General features: G+C 38.6%; 1 protein-coding gene across 4 annotated transcripts; it reads left to right on the top strand.

Moving 5' to 3' along the window:
• Window positions 1-4,225: 4,225 nt before the first annotated feature.
• Window positions 4,226-21,591, top strand: FBXW12 (F-box and WD repeat domain containing 12). 4 transcript variants are annotated; one of them, XM_087923908.1, is made up of 11 exons: window positions 4,226-4,300; window positions 5,765-6,130; window positions 7,286-7,323; window positions 8,550-8,710; window positions 10,277-10,398; window positions 13,317-13,526; window positions 14,225-14,386; window positions 15,600-15,804; window positions 17,983-18,158; window positions 18,309-18,433; window positions 20,218-21,591. In XM_087923908.1, the coding sequence occupies exons 2-11, from the start codon at window positions 6,038-6,040 to the stop codon at window positions 20,315-20,317; spliced, it is 1,392 nt and encodes a 463-aa protein (XP_087780034.1). In that variant the 5' UTR covers window positions 4,226-4,300; window positions 5,765-6,037; the 3' UTR covers window positions 20,318-21,591. The 4 variants fall into 4 exon arrangements, with proteins under 4 accessions (XP_087780034.1, XP_087780032.1, XP_087780033.1 ...); XM_087923906.1 differs by having other exon boundaries at window positions 4,231-4,361; XM_087923907.1 differs by having other exon boundaries at window positions 4,257-4,961.
• The last annotated feature ends 42 nt before the right edge of the window (window positions 21,592-21,633 follow it).

Raw genomic sequence — 21,633 nt, 5'->3', positions numbered from 1 at the left:
ACTTTAGCCAATTGGGACAGTTAATTTTAAACATTTAGTAACATTAAAATCCATTTTGAATCACTATGATCTTTGTTTGAAGGTGGGCATTAGGGCAATTTTCTCAGCTGGCACATGAAGAAGTCACATCAGTGTTTCTTCTTAAAGTGTTTCTTCTCCTGTAACAGATCCATTTCATCTGGATCTGGTACATTCCCATTGCACAGGTGGTCTGTTGCCTAACACATTTAACTTTCTCGTGGAACTGGTTTCTGAATATACTGCATTATCTATCGTGCTATTTGTAAAAGGTTTTAAGGGGTCTGGGGGCTAAAGCATACAATGAATGGTTGCAGGAACGGGGTATGGAAGAGAGGTCAACCTATTCCCCAATTCACTAAGGACAACACATGAAGTAACAGATAGAAATTTATTAGGGATCCAATCTAGAACTAAGGATGAATTTCCTAACAGTGAGAACAATTAATCAGTTGAACAGCTTGCCTTCAGAAATTGTGGATGTTTCAACACTGAAGGTTAAGAAGGAATCAAGCATCCATTCTTCTGCTTGGGCAGAGGGGTTGGACCAAATCACCCCCAAGGTTTCTTCCAACTCTGTATTCAATATCATCTTTCCACCTTTTTTAACTTCATTTGCTTAGGATTCAAAATGTAGTCAATCTGGACAACAGAGGTCTACATCTGAATGGAACAAGGCTCTCTATGCCTGTGGTATGCGGTTCTCCCTGTTATATTTAATTTAATTTTTTTAACTTATTGTTTGCTTTTTAGGTTTTTCTCTGGTTTTTAATTGTATGCCATCCATTGTCTATGATGAATTAGGTGGTCTTACAAATAAAGAAATTAGAAATAAATAAACAAACACATCTCTTAGAAAATTACATGGTTCAGGTCTTGGATAAGAAGTGGAAAGGTCCAGGAACAAGTACACCTACTGCCATGGAAACCCACAGGGTGACTTAGGGCCAAACACACTTTCTGTGCTCAATGTATCCCATCAGTGTTCATGTAAATTAAACATTCCCTTCCTAGGCTCTATTCACTCATCAGTTTTGCAGAATCTCACAAGCTGCCCTGAACTGCGCATTAACTATTCCTGAGAACACCAAGCATGCCAAGAAATTAAACCAATGCATTACTGAGCAAATCAATCCAGACATCTCACCTGAAGCACATACGACCAAACTCAAATTATTCTATTTTGGACATCTTATGTAAAACCCTGGTTCTCTGGAGAAGGCTCCAGTGCTGGCAAGGGTGGAAGGAAAGAAAAGAGGACCACCATAATCAAAAAGGGTGGTGGACTCAGTTGCAGTGGTGATAAATGCATCAGTAGGAGACCTGAAATACCAGCTTAGGGGACAGATCATCATAGAGAAAATCTCTTCGTGTGATTTTCGTGGTTCACAGTGTCCTGCAAACACAGCCAACATGGTTCATTGAAATAACCAGAGATGGCCCTGGGTGCAAATACAATGACCGCTCTGTGGCCCCAAGATTATGTAGAGTTGTATGCAAAAACGAGCCCAGCGAATGCATATTCATTCATACAATAAACGCCATTGCAAAAACCAATCCCAACCACAAAAAACTTTGCTCAGGACCAGACTTATCCATACTGCAAAAAAACCGCTCCCGTGAACTCCGCGCAGAACTCAAAAACCATCTAGACAATGGAGAAAAGAACCTGTACATTGACTACAGAGCTGATTGCATCAGAAGAAAGTCACAAAACCCACAACTCCGCATCCAACCCCACCCCATCCAATCCAACGTCACTCAAAACTAGGCACGCATGTCCCTAACTACCTCTATTCCAACCACAACTGGCCTTAAATGCAAGCTACTCAATGCAAAAAGCCTTATAAATAAAATACCTGAATTTCTCCTCTTACTAAATATGGCTAAATTCGACATTATATTTGTCTGTGATACATGGCTCAATGCATCTCTCCCTGACTCCATTACCATAGTAAGAAATTCTCATGTTTACCAATCAGACCGTGAAATCCGTAGAGGAGGTGGTGTTGCTATCTTCTATAAAAAGTCCCTACATCTAAAAAACAACCATGTTATCCAGGAGCTTGCTATTCCTGAGACCATCGTCTGTGAACTGTCCTTAAATATCACATTTTGGTTCTTACTATGTTACAGAACCCCTGATTATGACATCGAACATGCAAACAAGCTAAATACACTACTAAGGTGGGCAGCATCCTGCCCACATGCTTTTATCTTTCTTGGTGACTTCAATCTGCCTCATATTAACTGGACCCTTAACGAATGTAAAACTGAACCCACACATGCAACCTTCTACAATGCAGTAACAAATCAGGGACTAGAACAACTAGTAACCAACAACACTAGACTTCACAACTGCCTCGATCTCATCTTCTGCAATAGTTTGAATTCAATTTACGGAATACAAATTAAAGAACCCTTTTCCAACAGTGACCACAACATGATTGACTTTTGTCTCAACATACATCCACACAAAAATAATCACAATGACGGAATCCCCAATTATAACTTCAAAAAAGGCAACTATGATTTTATAAACAACGATCTCTCATCCCTTGAGTGGCAATTTCTATTCACTTGATGCAATATTGTAGATGGAAGATTACAGTACACTACACTACAACATATTTTTACTTGAAGCCAAAAGATTCATCAAACTATATGTACCATTAACAACTCCCAAAACCAGAAAAAACAAACTACCCATAACAATAAGGAAGCTTCAATCCAAAAAGAAATCACTTTAGTGGAAAAACAAATCTGGTCACATTGTCAACTTCAAAAGCAGATACAAAAATTTATGCCACCAGAAAAAGACTGAATGCACCAATTATCATATTAAACAAGAGGAAAATCTTCAATGCACCAATTCCACCCACGCTTTCTACAATTTTATAAACAACTAAAAGACTCAAGGTCCATCCCACCCCTAAAAGGACCTAATGGTAAAGACTGCAATGATGACACTATTAAAGCCAACCTCTTTTAACACATTCTTTGGCTCAGTATTTGTAAACAGCAATGGATCACGCCCAGTATTTCCTAGTCAAACCACAGACAACTACAATGATCTAATACATATCGATTTTACAGAAGACAATGTTGAAAAATCACTACACAGTCTAAAACCATCTCTATCTATTGGACCGGATGGAATATGTGCCTACTTCTTAAAAAAGCTATCCACTGCCATAGACGAACCTCTAAGCATAATCTTTGAAAAATCTTTTAGGACCAGCTCCTTGCCAAAACTGTGGTCACAAGCCACGGTCATCCCCATCTTCAAAAAGGGAGACCCCAGCCTAGTTGAAAATTACAAACCAATCTGTTTATGCTGCATCACCTGTAGAGTCATGGAATCAATTATTAACCAATCCATCATCCTCCACTTAGAAACAAACAACCTACTCTCTAATAAACAATTTGGTTTCAGGAAAAAAATATCATGTAATCTGCAACTCTTACACTGCAAAACATATGGATTACACAACTAATGGTAAAGGATTCTGTGATCTAAGTATAGTATATAAAATCATACATTGCAATGTCCTACCTGTCAATGAATACTTCAGCTTCAACCATAACAACACAAGAGCAAACAATAGATACAAACTCAAGGTTAATCACATCAAACTTGATTGCAGGAAATACGACTTCATCAACAGAGTGGTCAATGTCTGGAATACTCTACCTGACTCTGTGGTTTCTTTCCCAAACCACAAAAAACGTCAACCTTAGACTGTCTACTATTGACCTCACCTCTTTCCTAAGAGGTCTGTAGGGGGCGTGCAAAAGCGCACCAACGTGCCTACCTCCCTGTCCTATTGTTTTTCTTTTTTTTTTCCTTATATATATCCATGTATTCATAACTGTTTTTACTTTTACCCATCATCTTGTAAAAATAAATAAATGGTCCTCCCCATACTTTCTCACCAACAGTAAAAGAATAGAGAATCATACTAAGTCACTAAGAAAAGTTACTAATGGAGCTATTGTAAATCAACAACCTCTCAGCAGATGCCTCTTTTCTGCCCACGCCTTTGTTACTAAGGATGAAGGCGTGTTTTCCTTTGGAGGTTACGCCCGTTACTTTCTAAACATAGACCGGAGCAGAAATCTAGCGGGGCGCAGCCTCTCTTAGCGCAAACTACATTTCCCAGAGTGCCTGCAAGTTTTACCAACAAGCCACGAGGAATCGCAAAGACGGGAACCGGAAAAAAATCAGGATCGCCTACGAGGAAGCCCGAAGAAAAGGGAGGAACCATGAGCTTAAGGAAAGGTGGTCGACCTGGCTATGTAAAAAAATACTTCCGCTTCCCACCGGTGGCCCGTTTCCGTATGTAAGAAGGCGCTTCGAATGCACGCACCTGGGAATCTGCAGCAATATGCAGAATACCTTCGAATCTCTAAACCAGGGGTTTTCAAACTTGACAGCTTTAAGACTTGTGGACTTCAACTCCCAGAATTCCTCCTCCAGTCACGTTAGCTCAGGAACTCTGGGAGTTGAAGTCCACAAGTCTTAAACTTGCCAAGTTTGAAGATCCTTCTATACAGTATTCAGGACCCTCGTGCTTTATTTTTTAGGGTTGGTGCTTCCACTTTTCCCCCGAAGCAATTCAACAGATGAGGTTAGGGATTGTGAACGACGGGTGAAGCGGATCTCTTTGGAAAACACCAACTTCCGCTCAAAATATTTACACAGTGGCTGGTTGGGGGACAACCGGATGCGTCTTCCTGCAGATTGCAAAAATTGCAGCACATTCAGCAAACAGGCAGATATAGCTTCTTTCCTAGTTGCAGATGCACAATAGCCCACCTGAGCGAAGGGCCTGGGGCGGGTATGAATGTTTGCAAGAATTTCTAAGCGTGGGCCTACTCTTAAAAAAAGCTTGGATAGGACAGGGATTTGTTCTCGTCAGAGAAGCGTGAGTGCCTCAAAAGTAAGATTTATTCCGTACGGTCTGTCTTTATCTTTAGCATTATCTCTATCTTTACGGAGCTGCCCTTCCACTTAGCAGAATAAGTTGTCTTTATTGGTAGTGACTGGGAAATATATTAAGAACATGCAGACTGACTGATGAATAGCAATAACACAGTATAATGTATTAATTGTTTCTCTTGAAAATAGGAGCACCTCCCTTGGAAGGTGGCATTGATTAAAGCTTGTCTAGTGACATGATCACACCCATCTACATACGATACAAAATACAATAAAGCTTAGGTACCATGTTTCCCCTTTGGTTTAAACTGGAAACAAATGAAAGCTATGGTAGTGTGATTGAGAATGGGAGATACTATACAACAGAGTTGAAGGACCAAAGATTTTCAGAACTTGTATATTATGCCTAACATATTACTTGATCCCAGCAAATTATAATAAAATCATAATTAAACTCTGTGTTAGCCCACTGTGTGAACTGCTTCATTGTTGTGTTCAAAAGCACAGCTGAAGTCTCTTCCTCTTACCCTCAGCCAATTTGCTGTGGGATTGACTTTCAGTTAAGAAAAACTTGATAGACTATATATTGTCTACAGAGAAATAAGATCCATCAGTTTTTCTATAAAAATTACTAGGAAAGATGGTGTTTTGGCATTTTTCAACCTGGATACCTTCCAGATGCATTGCTGTTGCATTTTCCCAATTTGTCTGAAATTGTGGGAATCCAAATGTTTGGCGAGTTCCAGGATAATAACTTTGGGTTTATTTTTACAATAAACGGTATTGGTATTTATTTGGTATTAGAAATATGTTCCTGTAAAAGTGATCAATTTCCTGAAAAGACCTATTAAGTGTTGATATACGGCAACTGAGCGGATCAGTGGTCCTCCACACCTCGGTGCACACAATATTTTAAGTCTGCCGCTCTGATTCTTGACGGGCAGCTGAAAGACAAGTCACGGGGGAATCCGAAATTTTAATCCCGCCTCGACGAAGTGATCCAGCGCTGCATTCGACTGGGGCGTGGAGAGAAAAAAATATTTCAGTAGATTGGCTGTGAGGACGCCTGAAAGCACGATGAGTGCCGAGTCGCTGTCTTTGGATTGCATTATCCATCTCTTCTCGTACTTGGAAGTGCCGGATCTGCTCAGAGTAGCTCAAGTGAATAAGGTACACCCGCTTCCCAATGTAGACAACGCAGCATCGTGCGTACTTGGCTGATACACCGCGGTGGTCCAGTCATGCACAAGACAGTAGCGGTTTTCCCAACTTGCTGCTATTATAGCTGCCTAAATCCCCTCTTGGCTGTTGGGCGCGAGATTTGCAATCCACGGATCGGGGTGCTAGCATATAGATCACGCTAACTTCGATCCTTTCTTTCGTATTTGCCAACAAGAGTGCTCTTGCCTTTTCAAGGCGGGAGGGAAAACGTCCCAAACGGGCCTTAAAATTGTCCCAAGGAAAATGAAAGGGAGTTCCAAATAGTTGTTTTCGAAACAAATCTTCAACTAGTTTAACAGAGGGCAGAGGACACCGCGATCCCCCGCAAGGGCCTTTAACCGCCCAACGCGTCGCTGCAGAAAGGAGAAAGGAGCCGGAAGTCTCGCCCTTTCTAGGGAACTCGGCTGGCCGTGACGGGATATCCGATTTTTATTGGTTTTACATGCTGGATCCAGTTTGGGTTCTTCAGCATTGGATGATGTGTGAGAGGGCTCTACTTGTCACTTTGGGAACATGCTTGTCCTCTATATTTTCTTATTTTGAGGGCTTCGGAGCTTTTCATAGGCAATAAAGCATTTGGCCCTGCTTGACCTGATGCCAGGAATAGCTTTAACAGCTGAGTTGATGCCACTTGTAGGACTCTTTTAAGGGTAAAACTAAATAACACGTTTCTCCCTAAAGTAGCATCTTTCTGGGAATTAGGTGTATATTGAATAAAATGGGCTTGGGTCCTTGAGTAAACACAGTATAGGATTATCTTGCAGTTTCTCAAGCACTGGTTGAGTTCCTAAATTTTTACTAAGCCATAGCTAACGGTTTTAGTTGCATGGCACAATAAACCATGATTTATTCAATCTCATTTGGGTTGATAGGACACACAACTATGAACTAGTCAGGGGGCCTGGGTTGGCACAGTATGTTAGGCATGTTTGGGGTTCAGTGTGTGGCATGAACCCAAGCATTGTGGTATGAGCCATGTTGTTATGGTTTATTCTACCATGGTTAAATCAAATCATAGTTGGTGCAAGTTGTGAATTCTGTCTTTTGGTCCAGTGAATCTTAAACTGCTTCTGAAACCTGCCATTCCTTTCCTTCCCATTTTAGGCATGGAACGAGGCAGCAGAGACCACGTTTCTCTGGAGGTGAGAGCAGCAAGAAATGGTGGGAGGGTCTGGATTTCATCCAAGAATTGGTGTTAGTAGATACAGATTGCTGGATGACGATACACTTCTTCCCAACAATTTATTCATAGTTGTTAGGTGGAAGGGTGAATTGTTATTTTTGCCACATGCTGCTTGTGGGTTTCCTAGAAGTAGGGTTACTGGATCTCAGCTGCAAAAGTTCAGGCCAGCAAGAGGCCATCTTATACTTGCCTGGATTTTTGTAGTCCAGATCTGCAGGCTCAATAAGAAGTGCCTAGTTAATTTCTATATCAACAAAATGCTAGACTAGCTAGGCTTCCAGCCTGAGAAAATCTCTGTGCACTCTTAAAAGTCAGTTAATAGATGTACTTGGTAAATGCTGTGGAAGTAGTATAACAATACCTTTTTGCTTACTAAGTCTTAAAAGTTCCCTTTTATAAGAAAGGCTAGCCAGGTGCTGCCACCTGCTGAGACTCAGCAGACCTGATTGGTCTTTTACTACCTGGGAACTCCATGGCAATATCTAGATAGGGAAGCTGAACTGGTTGTATCAAGGACATAATTATATTTCATATAATACAAATACAGGACCACAATTTGTGGAGCCTTCCGTTTAACAGGTACAGATGATGCAAAAAAGAAAAAGGCCTTCTTGGTCTTCTATTTAATAGTATTTCAGCATTTGATGAAGACTATCTTGTTCAAAAAATAGTCATTTGATCAGAAATGTCAATTTCATTTTCTGAATCAGCTTATATTTGCTATTTTTATTTCCTTAAATGTGCAATTACATTTTATTGTTGTGAATCAACCTTATAATTTTAAAGCTTCAGAATATAAATGTTTAAATAATTACATGTGTGTGTTGTAAACACTTGCATATTTGTGTATTCCACTGATTGTTAAGAAGTGTAGGTGATTGTTCTATAATTAGTAATTATTGAGTTAATGATATTTTGTTCTCTTAATATTTAATATTTACTTTAGTATTTACTTTATTTACATAATATATTTACTTAATATTTACTTTAATTTTCATATTACAAATTTGAGATTTGAAGTATTCAGAAATGACATTAAAATAAATATTCCAACATTCTTTTTAATCTAATAAATCATATTTACAGAAGATAGTTGTTAAAAAATTAGAATTGCTATTTACTAAAGCAGATTTAGAGAAAGCTATTTAAATGTCACAGTAATAGTGCAATTGTTTATATTTATAGAAATATGTGTCTGAAAAGGTGGGCTTTCTGCAATATCTCTGTGATCCCAGGAATGCACTCTTGGAAAAAGTACTATCTACATCGCTCAAATCTTGAATCTAAGATGAAATCAGGACAGCCTTCTGTTGATTATACATGTAAAGCTATAAGAGGACACAATGGTATGAGAAATGTGGTAAATTTTAGAAGAAAAAAATATGTTGAAATCATTTCTAATTCTCAACTAGCATTATACTGTGGTTATGTATATGATTTGTATTCAGAAAAATAAGAACTTCCATTTCTGCAGTAGAAAACAAGAGGTCATAGTCTGAGAAAATGTATCTGGTACATGTACCACAGTTATCAAATATTTTCCCAGTCAGTAGCTTGTCAATCCTAGGTTTTGGGCTTCCAGGGAATTTTAAACCAGTTTAAAATTTTTGAATCCATATCCATCTATCTATCCATCTGTCCATCCTCATACATTCATACAAGTGTAGAAACAAACTAAACCTATATAATTTCTCAAATTCAGTCTAATTTAGCTCCTCCATTACTGTCATGCTCTCTGAATGCAAATGTTTATTGGCTCAAAAAGCCTAATGAATTCATCCACCAAAATGCCTCTACCCTGGCTGGAATGGCCTAGCAGCCAGTGCTGGGATTCAAAATTGTTTACTACCGGTTCTGTGGATGTGGCTAGGGGGCGTGGCTAGGGAGCATGGCCACATGACTGGGTAGGCGTGGCTTTTTTTTCCTCTTTTTTTGGCAGTACCCTCCACCCTGTTTTTTGAGCCTTCTGGGCCACAGGGAAGCCTCCTGGGGGGCGTTTTTGCTCCCAGAAGGCTTCCCTGGGGTTTAGGAAGGCAGAAAATGGAGCGTGGGGGCGTATAGCAAACCCCCCACATTTCACTTTGGGGCTTTCTGGGCCGCAGCGAAACCTCCTGGCGGGGCATTTCTGCTCCCAGAAAGCTTCCCTGGACTCAGGAAGGAAAAAACAGGGCATGAGGGGGCTCACAGCACCCTCCACTTCATGTTGGGGTCTCCCTAGGGCTCCCCCTCCATTTCTTGCCTTCCTGGGCCTCGAAAGCCTCCTGGGGGAAACAATAAGTAAGCAAGGGGAATCCCGGCACAGCTGATCATAGGAACAGCTGATTGTCGGAAGAGGGGAAAAGGAGTGACTGGGTGGGCGAGCGTCAGGTGGGCAGGGTGAGCACGCATCATGCAGGTGGGGCAAGCAAGCGAGCAGCGACTGGGTGACCGGGTCGGGGCATAGCCAGCCAGAAGTTACTGTTGGTTCGGCTACCTACGCCAAATCCCTGCTACCCATTCACATGGATCGGTACGAACCAGCTGAATATCACCACTGCTAACAGGACTTAGAATCAATTTTCTATTTAGGAAGTTGAGTGAGGGAAGAAAAATCAATTGCATTGGAGGATGCGGTTCCACCATTGCAATTGCATCATTGCAGACCATTCCAACAAATAAATTACAAAAGTTCTCTTAAGTTTGTGATCCAAAATTTTCTACTCATTTGTAATCCAAAATTCTAGAGCTGATCCAACTGCTGATACTTATAGTTGACTGTAAATTTACAGTGTACTATGCAAAGTGAAAATACTGTGGGATTGATTGTTTAGTTTAAATGAACTATAGAAACTTTTTGTTTTGGAGCAATTGAACTTAATAATCAAGCTCCCAAATACTTTGCTTTTAAACAAAGATATGTTGTGTTGCTGCAGGAGTGATATATGAAATGGCTTATCTATCCGAGAAGGAGCATATGTTTGCAACAGGAAAAGTAGAGTCCACTGTATGTACTGTCTCTTCTGATGGCACAGTCAGGGCATGGAATATCCAAGAGGTAAGAAAAAGGAGCATGTGGAGTTACTGTAAATAACTTCGAAGACTTGCAGAGAAGAGTCACAAGGCTCTTTCCTAGGCCTTGGGCTAAAGTAGCTGATGTCCCCTTTGTTGGAAGTTAGTTGAGATGTTTTGAGATGTTAGCTGGGATGTTTTGTCTTTTTCTTTGTCTGCGTCTGATTGTGTTTGATGATATCTGTGGTATTGTTTTTATTCAGCATTGTTTTTGTGTATTGTGAGCTGATGTCATTTGGAGTCAGCTGGTATCAAATTGAATAAATATATAAAGACTTTAAAAATGCTGAACATAAAAACTTTAAAAAAAAACATTGATACTCATATTGAGCCTTTTGTTTGAAAGTTGGAAGTCTGAAACCTCCTTTTCCAAAAGAGTCCTGCAACATCACACCCTTGTCCCACTTCCTGTTTTGGGATAGCGGCTCGATAATTTCCTGTTGCTACCACCTATCTTTCAGGGGTGGCTCATCTGATGTCTACCCCGACCCCTCATGTGCTTCCTTTCTGATGATTGAAAGGTCAAAAAGCAAATGCAGAAATATTTTTTATAATTCCATCTCCTGGCCCCATAATCTAGAATAATGTGAATAGAGAATTCAGCCCATTTTTCCCCAGGCCTGCTTTAGAAGCAAACCAGCTTCTAAAGATAAACAAAAGAAAGGATAGAAGAAAAGAAAATGTAAGACACTATATTCAGTTTTATACAGTGAGGTGCAAACAATCAATGCTGTGAAAGAAAAGGTATAGTTACATCAATCGTAGTCAACAATCATAAATCCTAAAAGAAAAAAATATTGGCCTGGGTAGACCAGAAGATGGTTCTTATAGAAATGAATGCTCTTGAGCAGAATCTCAGAGATGCTGTTTACAATTGTTTTATAGCTTATAAGAATATTCTAGAACAAAAGGAAACATTTTTTGATCTATCTGTAGTATGCATACAGATTGTTCAGTTCCTTAACTTCTATAGACAAAAAGAACCATGTGATCACCATCTAAAATGTTCTCAGCTAGCTTCTGACAAGCAAAGTCAATGGAGTATGCAGATTTATTTAACAACTGTGATTTGCTTAATGACCATGGCAAAAATGATTGTAAAATCAGACATGACTTACTTAACTGTTACTTAATGATGTAAGTTAGGATCCCAGTTGTGGTCATAAAGCGAAAACTACCTGTATTGTATCTAATCTTTTACTTCAGTTGGTAGGAAATTACTGTGATTAACGGTTGCATTACTATTGTTCAGAATTCTAGAGTTGAGTACTCATCAATGAAGTTAAACAATATACATGATTAAATGTTTGGTTGCCAAAGGAACCCCCTGAATTGAATTTTGCCACTGAATATAGAATTGTTTATGGGGAAAATGGTGGTAAAATGAGCATTGTGCATTGCTGGGTCAAAAATCTAAAGATAGTGAATCAAGGAGAACTGAATTTTGTTATCAAGAACATGGCAAATGATCTGTGACAAGTGATGAGTTTCAGGTGAGAAAGGCTGATAGCAGTGGTTGATGAACAATCAGATCAAAGGGAAATGTATGTCAAGCTTTTCATAGGTCATATTGTTGCTGCTCTTTCACATTGCAAGGTTTGTGCAAGATGCATCCTTTGTATGCTGATGGACTTTGCCAGCAATAATGTCATGCTATGAGAATAAAGATAACTTTCTTTTGAGCACTGTGACCATTGATGACACTCAGGATCATCATTGTGTCCTCGAAATGACACACTCGTCCAGGGAATATCACTAAATTTCATTTGCTTAAAAAAAAAACCGACAACCTGGCTTTGGCAGGAAAAGTCATAGTTACAATTTTTGAGAACTTGAATAGTGTTATTCACATGGCCTTCCTGGAACCTGGCACCACTATCAATTCAGTGCTATGCTGTAACATTCAAAACTTTGAAAGACTTAAGCAAAGTCCAGAAGCATGAAATAAATTTTGCTGGAAGGTGGCAGTATAAAACCTGACACCTCATCAGCCACCCAAAAGGCAATTGCAAAGTTAGACCTCACTGTCTTACATCATACAGTCCAGACCTGGCATCAGGTGACTTCCATTTTTTTCCCTAAATTGAAAGTTTACTCTCAAGGACATCGTTTGATCCAGATGAAGAGGTAGAAAGGACTCCCAGAGTTCCAGGGGGAAGGATAAGCTGTATGAAGTTCTTTCGTAATAGCATTAAGATGTAAGAAGGAAAAGGTTGACCCACTCTATTCAACATCTTCAGGAAACAGCATTAAATAACATTCCAAGTTCTCAAAGTGGAGTGTTATTTTGAAGATGTAATGCGAGCTATATAAACAATCTGCTGTTTTTTCAAGAATGCAGTACATGAAAAATAGCTGATGAAGACATACCTGATACAAATAACAACAAAAATCATATGAAAGGAAATAAAGTATTACAAATCTGGATATTGAGACGCTTTTCCCCCAAGACTGTTTTCACAACAATGCCATTTTTCTCTGATTTAATGGTTTTGGGGGGCATAGACATCACAACTGTGATCCAAGAAAAGTTGTTATTTTATAAATTCTTTTAGGAATTTTTGGGCACAGTTTGGGACTTTGAAATGCAATGGGAAAGTCTGACTCATTATTATGATCTAATAAAGAAATAGATTAAGTGAACAAGTTTCAACAAGATAAAAGCAACATGATTTGGGGTTGAGATTTTTATTTTATTTTGTTAACACCAATAAAAATACAGTTTTTCACCAAACAAGTGTATCGGAACAGAAATTAGATATTTTTTAATGGAAAAGTATTTTAGATTGAAAAGAATGCATGGTACATACATTTGCAATAATAATTGCACTAACAGGAAGATGGGTTTTTTTAAAAAAAAATACTTATCAAATAGAATGATCTTTTTTTCTTTGCTTTTATCAGGGTAAACAGATTTGGTCTAGTCCCCAACAGGGATTTCCACTAGTAGGTATTATCACATTTCCTGCATTTAACCTGGCAGCTACAGCAGACACTGAGGGGACAATCAAACTCTGGCAAGGGACTACAGGGGAAGAGCTTTCAACTTTTTCAGTGTCATCTATACCATCCTGTATGGTAGCCTACACAATAAAGAATAACCCATTCTTAATGGTAAGTAGCACACTACGTGAGTTGATCGCCATTCTCAAGGAAACTTTCTTCAGATTGCCAAATACTTATAAAATAGGACATTTTAAAGTAGCCTCTTTAGCTGTGGCAGCTGTGGCAGCCTGAAATCAGTACCATCCCTTTGCCCATAATGTCTTGGGACATCCATGGAGTTTGGGAAGTTGAGCCTTTTTCTTACTTCGCAGTTTAGCAGCATTTCCTCTAGACATGAAGCATGGGAAGTTTCCCATTGTTTGGAACTCCCACATCTCCCTTCTTAAAACCTGGGATTTCCCCCTCTCCCTAAATGGCAAAAGCGATCGTCCTCTGTTCTTCACAGTTGCTTGGAGGAATAGGATTGTGTCTTTCTTAATGCAGGAAGTTTTGAAGATGCCGGATTCTTCTTCTTGTAGAAAAAAAAACTTTAGCAAAGAAGCTCAAATGTTACCCTGTTGTTCAGCTATGAGAAATATATTATTTGTAGTTCAGGGGTTGGTATTCAAGGCTTTAGAGTTGATAGAATTAGATTATGGTCCAATTAGCTTAGCAATTGTTGTAGATACTGACTCGCCAGAAATTGGCTGTAGTAGAGCAGCTTTTACCTATCCCCATTCTGTTATTTTGAATTTTTATGAAATAATTAGCATCTCTAAAGTTCAAGGCACTGTATTTTACATGCTTTTTCCCCTTCTTTGGTTTAGGTGGGCACTGAAGAAGGCTCACTTCATAGCTTGTCAGCAACTGATCTAAGCCAAGTTTTATACAAAAAATTGTTTCAGAACTGTGGTATACAGTTGTCTTTGTGTTCACCAAATGGGCAATGGATACTTGTTTGTCCTGGAGATGCTGCTTTTTCACCAAAGGTATGGTTTCTATTATTATTAAATGTGTCTGTTGAGATCTAGCGCCACTGCAGCAAAACAGGACAAAAATCATTCATAATTGTTTCAGAAGCCTAAGCCAGAAGCAAGAGTTAAGAATTGCAAGGAAATAGAATGCAAGTGGTCAGAAAGGAAAATGTCTTAAGAGATTAAGCTCAAGGTGAGGAAGGGAGGGACCGAGACTTTCCTTCTAAGGAATGTATACAAAAAATGATTTTTATATCTAATGGATTTCTGCATTGGTTTGGGGTTGGTGACTTAACAAAATCATTTGTAACTGTTATGTTCTTTGATTCTATGGTCTTTCAGACATGAAGCAGTCTTGATGAATTTTAGAATGGCCATAATATTTAAATTCTAGGTTTCCTTCACATTATCAACATTCTGAATTGGATTGCTACTGCTTCTACCCAGCTGTTCTTTCTGGGAAAACATTTGTGAAATTCAGTCACAAAATTAATCTCAGCTAATACGGACTGAAGACGGTTACAGTGGCAAAATTATGGTTTTACCGTCTTGTGCCACACTGTACGTCATCCTGAGAGTTTTGATTCTGACTCATTATATGAGTAAATAAAATAGGTTTTTATTCTTTGCCTTTAACAAGTTGCTAAAGAAAACTAAGGAGAATTACTATGTTCTGACTTTTCTAATGTATTTGTATAATCTGCCTACAGCAGATCTTGAATGTCAAGGTTTCACCTGTAGATAGTAGCCTAGATTCAAAGAACTGTACTTCTATGTTTATTAGTAAGATTTGCATTTTTCAAATGGGAACAAGTTTCAAAAGTCATGTATGATGCAGAATGGAGCTTTGCAATTCAAATAAGAGAGGTCAGGTATTAGAAGCCATGGATTACCTGCAGATCAAAGGCTCAACTCCAGCATTTTAGAGAGGTTTAAAAAGGATTTCTTGGAAAGTTGCTGCCAAGCAATATCAACCAGACACTGATAACCAGGTGCTTTCTCAAGCATTTGAACTATAATTCCCATTGACCATGCTGGCTAGAGCTGAATGGATACACCAGTTTTTATCTCATGCATAGACAGTATTACTAAGATAAATCAAGGTCTTTAGTTGGGATAGAAAGTTTAATATATTGACATACATTTTTCATACAAGTTCAAAAGTAGCACTGATACTTCTAAAATGTATAAATTAAATTTTTGAATCCCAACTTATTTTGCTTATCAGGTATTTAACATATATTATGCAACTCAGCCAGAAGATGATGATTTGATGCTATCTAGTCCTTTGCCTATTACAAATTATTGTCGGGTGATGTGCTGGTTACCAGCTGAATCAGCAAGAATTGCCATTTTGTACAAAAATGAGATGTTTCACATTGATAGCTTTGATATAGTAATTGAGAAGTCTAAATACAAAAAGAAGATTACAGGTAGGCTTCATCAAATTGTTGTGTAATATTAGATATGCCATTGGATATTTAAAATGTGCTGGACCATAATGGAAAAAATATATATATAATTTATTGTCAGGCAGTAACATTATTAAGACTAAATATATCCAAATAGCTTTTTACTATTTTTGACAATATGTCCAAAGCTTTTCTATACATATTTGCTTTGACCTCAATAATTGCTCAATCAATAATTTTACATTATTATCTTTAACTTCTATTTGATATTATGAAATGGCAATCATTCTCTTAAATCATTTATGCCAAATATTCAGGTGCTATTTCTAATACACTTTGGGGGGGAAATCCTTTTTGACAGCTTTTAGAGGAATAATGCTTTCTTAGATTGCAAAATCTCCTAAAATAATTTACGCTATTTGATATTCTGTAGAAAATCTAGAGACTTTAATTCCTTTACAGTGTTCATTCTTTGTTATTTAAAATACTCATACCGTGCTTTGCTACCACAAAGTCTTCTAGAATGTGTACAAAAAATAGTTGGTAATCTAGAAATGTACAAGAACTATAACTGATTTTGGTTGAATTGCCTAGATTATTGGTAATATACATATTCTAAATCAATAGTTGATAATCTAGAGCATATGATAGTTGTAATGGAGAAAAGGGTAAAAGAACTATGGCAGATAATTTGTTGGTTGAATTATCTAGATGATTGGTAATATACAGATTCTGATGACTTGCAATTTGTTGTAAGATGCCCAGTTACCTTGCAGTGAGTTGGGCAGCAAACGAATTTAATAAATAAAATTTATTCTTTACTAGGCTCTCCTGTCCTTGGTTAAGCCTGTTCTTATTCTTTTATTTCTTTCTAATTTTATTGCTTTCAGTTAAGATAAGCTTAGATTTGCACACTAATGGTTGTCTAGACTCTAAATGCCTATGCTACAGACCTAGCTGGTAATATGTAGTGTCCATGCAGCCCTATGCCCCAAGTGTAGAGGCTCTGGTAGGTGGTAGCCATCAAGATGTCTCTGGAGGAATGGGGAAGTCCCATTGCTCATGCTATGCCAGAAGACTGGATGACTTTGGGCCTAGCCCTCTCAGCCTTAACAGATCCTTAACAGATAATCAGAGTTAGAAAGGACCTTATAGGTCATCTAGTCCAACCCCCTGCCCAAGTGGGAGACCCTACACCTTTTCTGACAAATGGTAGTCCAATCTCTTCTTGAAGGTCTCAAGTGATGGCGCTCCCACAACTTCGGAGGGCAAGCTGTTCCATTGGTTGATTGTTCTGTCAGAAAGTTTCTCATTTCCAGGTTAAATCTCTCCTTGTTCAGTTTCCATCCGTTATTCCTTGTCTGGCATACAGGAGCTTTAGCAAATAGCTTGACCCATTCCTCTCTGTGGCAGCCCCTTAAATATTGGAAGACTGCTATCATGTCTCCCCTGGTCCTTCTCTTCACCAGACTAGCCAAGCCCAGTTCCTGCAACCATTTATCATATGTTTTAGCCTCTAATCCCCTAATCATCCTGGTTGCTCTTCTCTGTACTTTTTCTAGAGTCTCAACATCTTTTTATAATGTGGTGACCAAAACTGGATGTAGTACTCTAGGTGTGGTCTTACTAAGACTTTATAGAGTGGTATTAGTACCTCACTTGGTCTTGATTGTATCCCTCTGTTAATGCAACTTAGGATTGCATTAGCTTTTTTGGCTGCTGCTGCACACTGCTGGCTCATATTTAGCTGGTTGTCCACTAAGACTCCAAGATCCCTCTCATGGTTGCTGCTATTGAGCCTGGTTTCACCCAGTCTATATGGGTACATTTGGTTTTTATTGCCTAAGCGTAGGACTTTACTTTTCTCTACATTGAATTTCATTTTATTAGATAGGGCCGTGTTCTAGTCTGTCAATTCACTTCACACATTTTTTGTTGTGGGGAAAAGAGTACTGTTGGATACATTCACCCCCTTGAGTTATTTATAAAAATAATAAAGGCAGGATATAAATAAAATTAGTAATAAAATATTATCACATGAAACTGTCTTCCCATCTTTGATAACCTTTCGCAGTATCAGGATTGCAATTCTCAGAATTCCTAATCAATATTGACAAACAACTATTGGGTAAAATAGAATACAAATTTCAATCGTTTATATGACACAAGAATGAGTGTTATGTTCTTTTTATACAAAAGCTAAACAGATTGCAAGCTTCACACTACCAGCCCAACAGCCGGTGACAAGTATGAAAGGATTTGGCAAACAAACCCTTCTTATAGCAGCTGGACCAGAACTGACAGTATACTCTCTGAGCGGGACTGTATTGATGGCTTTCAAGGATCATCATAAAATTATTACATCTATTTGGGTGGTATAGTGACTCTTCCTTATTTACAGACATTAGTCTATTATTTTGCAAAAAACAAAACAAAACCAACCTCTGATTAGTTACTTTCTGCTCTGCACAGGTATTAGGTATATTTACTATACAACTTGTTTTCACCATTCCATCCTACTCCAGGATCCTTTTCATGTCGTGACATCTTCCATGGACCTTTCACTTCGTGTATACTTCTGGAAAAATAGCAAATCCTCTTTGTTGACAAGTTGCTATAATTTATTGGGAGGATCTCACAGATGGTCAAGGTAAGTCTCTTTTTTTAAAAAAAAAATGGTTTATTGGCATTTTAACAGCCTAGTGACAGTGTTAACATTTCATTTATTATTTTTCAAATGTGATTATAGTATTGAGCACCCACTGGCAATTTATCTTGTTCAGGACTCCCAGATAACTAGTTGAGTTTCCTGCCTGAACTTGTCTATTAAAGATGTAGCAGAGAAGTCTTTTGTGTATTCATGCAGGCTCTCTGCAGAGAGAAATTCCTCCATCCCTCCCCAAGTTGTTGCATGCAGGTTGAAAGTTCTTTTCCTATTCAGCTTTCAAACTTAACCTGACCCTTTTAGACTGATTATTTAGAGAATATTTTAACCTGATTTGTTGATAATTAACCATGGTGTTCTCTTTGAAAGGCAGATTTAAAACGGGCATAGGTATAATTACCTGAGAACACCCTATCTACCCTGCAAGATGAGTCCAGGAATGGGTTAAGCTCTTACTTCTGATGTCATAGAGCTGAATCTGCCACTATAAAAAGCCAGTCCCTGGCTGGCCCGCCCATCTTTTGGCTCAGCTTTTTGTCTGAGAGCTAGTCTCTGGAAGGATTGCTTTTAAATAGCTAAAATAGAGTTTGAAATCAGGAGACAGCAAATAATTGAAAAATCCAGCTCCTGGGGCTCCGGTAGAGCTGTCTACAGGAGAGTGGGGATCCGTTCTCCTGCAGCATCGAGGCTTTGGCCCTGCCTCACAAAGGGCTACAGACCCAGGGAGCCTTCATTGAAGCCTTCCACACAGCCCCATCGATCACGGGGCTCGCTGCTGCCGCTGCTGCCCGAGCCACTTCACAGCTGGCTCTGGAGCTTCATTCTACCACTTCTCAGCTGTTTCGCTATGATTTGATCGCTCGGGGCCTGGTAAGAGCCTATTGAGCAAAGGAGGTAGCGAAGCCATCCCAGAGCCACTACACATGGCAGACGGCCATCTTGTTTTAAGTCTCAGAACTTGCCTGGCCCAGAGCAACCTCAGTGGGGGAAGCTCACAGCACCCTTGGTGTCTGCTCTGTTGCCAGTATGGAAAGGGAAGCACCCCAACCTGGCCCCAAAGAATTGGAAGAACCCCAAGATACACAAGCCCCTTTGAGAAAGAAAAAAAGACAGAGAGGCCCTTCTACCAAGAGGGGCTGCTGCAAAAATCAGAGCCAAAGCCCTAGCTCCCAGACAGACTTCAAAATCGGAGCTCAGGGCTGAGAAGGCATGCGGCCATTGAAAAACAGTTTGAAAAGACTTTTAACCTGACCCATTTAGGCTGATTATTTAGACAATATTTTAACCTGATTTGTTGATAATTAACCATAGTGTTCTCTTTGAAAGGCAGATTTAAAATGTTTAATTTCTTATTGTATATATCAAATGGAGCATGGGAGAACTGCTTTTCTTTTCTTTATGGTGATACCTACTCACCAATTCATCCAAGCACTAACAAGTTAAGAATAGCCTTGATAAGACAAGTAATCTCTGTATATTTTTAAATTAACCGAATTTATTTTTCATAATCACAATAATTTGTATCTGGAGATCACACTGAAATATATTACTCAAAGATAAACTTTTCAACTGCAAATTACAGAATCAACTGCAGTGTACCATGCAGTGACCCAAGTGATGTAGGCTTTGGAGTATACATTGGCTTGCAATGAAATATTCCATTCATGTAAAACCTGGATCCATAGCTTGATTTATTGTACTTTACAGATTGAATTGTTTCAATGTGACTTATTTAACCAAGTACTAACACAAACATTTCATTCACATAGTGGCTTCAGATCTGTGGCATGTGATGATGTCAGCATTGTTGGAATAGTGGCTGGAATTGATGGCAAAGACAGTTTAAGAGCATATTCCTTTCATCTGTAAGAGTTCTATGCACTTCAGTTTCACTCTAAACCTTATCCACTAAGTTGTCCAAATCAATTGATAATGGAAGCATGATTGAAACCACAACTAATTGACTGAAGTGATCTTACCTTTTCAATAACCAGTTTGACTAAATTCCACTTGGCTTGAAAAAACCCCACAAGAGCTGTTTAGCTTTATTAAATGTACCGTATACCTTATATGTGCACGTATATACATATAATTTTACATTCTATGTTTATATATGCTTGTTTTGCTTTTTCTATAAAGGCTTTCTAAAAATTAATTCTGAATGTACAGTATAAGTTATATTGTCCAGGTTTTTGTGCATTGTGCGGGAAAACTTCATAGACTAAATGTGGTCATTATAAATAAGCAGGTAACTTGTTCGCTGCATGAACAATGTGTATTTCAAAAATAATTTCATAGGTATCACCAAAGGTTATGAACTAGATATACTTTGTAGTGCTCTTTAAGAAATTATAATTTACTAATTGCATATATTGAACAGGACCACCCAGAGAACAACTTTTGGGATTCTTTCCAATTCTTTATCACCAGTGACCTTAGGAGGCATCTGTATTCTTTTTCATGTAACAAAATAACATGCTGTGCCTATTGTGCAGACATATTGCTTCTCTCATGTGACAATCTAGTCTGGGATATGAGAAACTATGGACAATAATTTAGTAGGTACAAGAGGCAAGCCAGACAAGAAACGGAAGGAGTGGGGGTCGTGAGAAGAAAAAAATGTCCAAGATTCTATCTTAAGTGGCTTATTGTGGATATTACTTTTAGTTTTTTTTATTTAAACTGGGAACTTACTTTTATAGTTTAAGATTATGCTTTTATCCCAAATATTAATGTCCTAATGATATTTTCAATCGCTTTCTGAAATTTGCTTGGTTCTTGTTGAGTTTACCAGCTATGTGAGCTTGAAAAGGGGTGCTTATCAGTGGTGGGATTCAAACATTTTTACTACCGGTTCTGTGGGTGTGGTAGGGGAAGGATACTGTAAAATCTCCAGTCAGAGGTGGTATTTGCTGGTTCTCCGAACTACTCAAAATTTCCGCTACTAGTTCTCCAGAACTGGTCAGAACCTGCTGAATACCACCTCTGGTGCTTATGTTTCCAGTTTCTATTGTCTTGTGTTCTGTTTGTATATTTATATTCTGCACTGGGAAGGGGAGGGAGGGTTAGAATGGAGCCACTGACAACATTTCAAGATCCTGTCCAATTGTCTTTCCCAGATGAATAAATTAGGAAAAACAAAATTTGGAATTCTTTTTCTCTCCCAGGGTGGGAGCATCTGGTTC

Source organism: Pseudonaja textilis, chromosome 2 (assembly GCF_049901715.1).
Source record: "Pseudonaja textilis isolate UNSWEBS1 chromosome 2, rPseTex1.2, whole genome shotgun sequence".
Lineage (NCBI taxonomy): Eukaryota > Metazoa > Chordata > Lepidosauria > Squamata > Elapidae > Pseudonaja > Pseudonaja textilis.
Note: the sequence above shows the minus strand (reverse complement) of the source record. Positions and strands in the feature narration are given on the sequence as shown.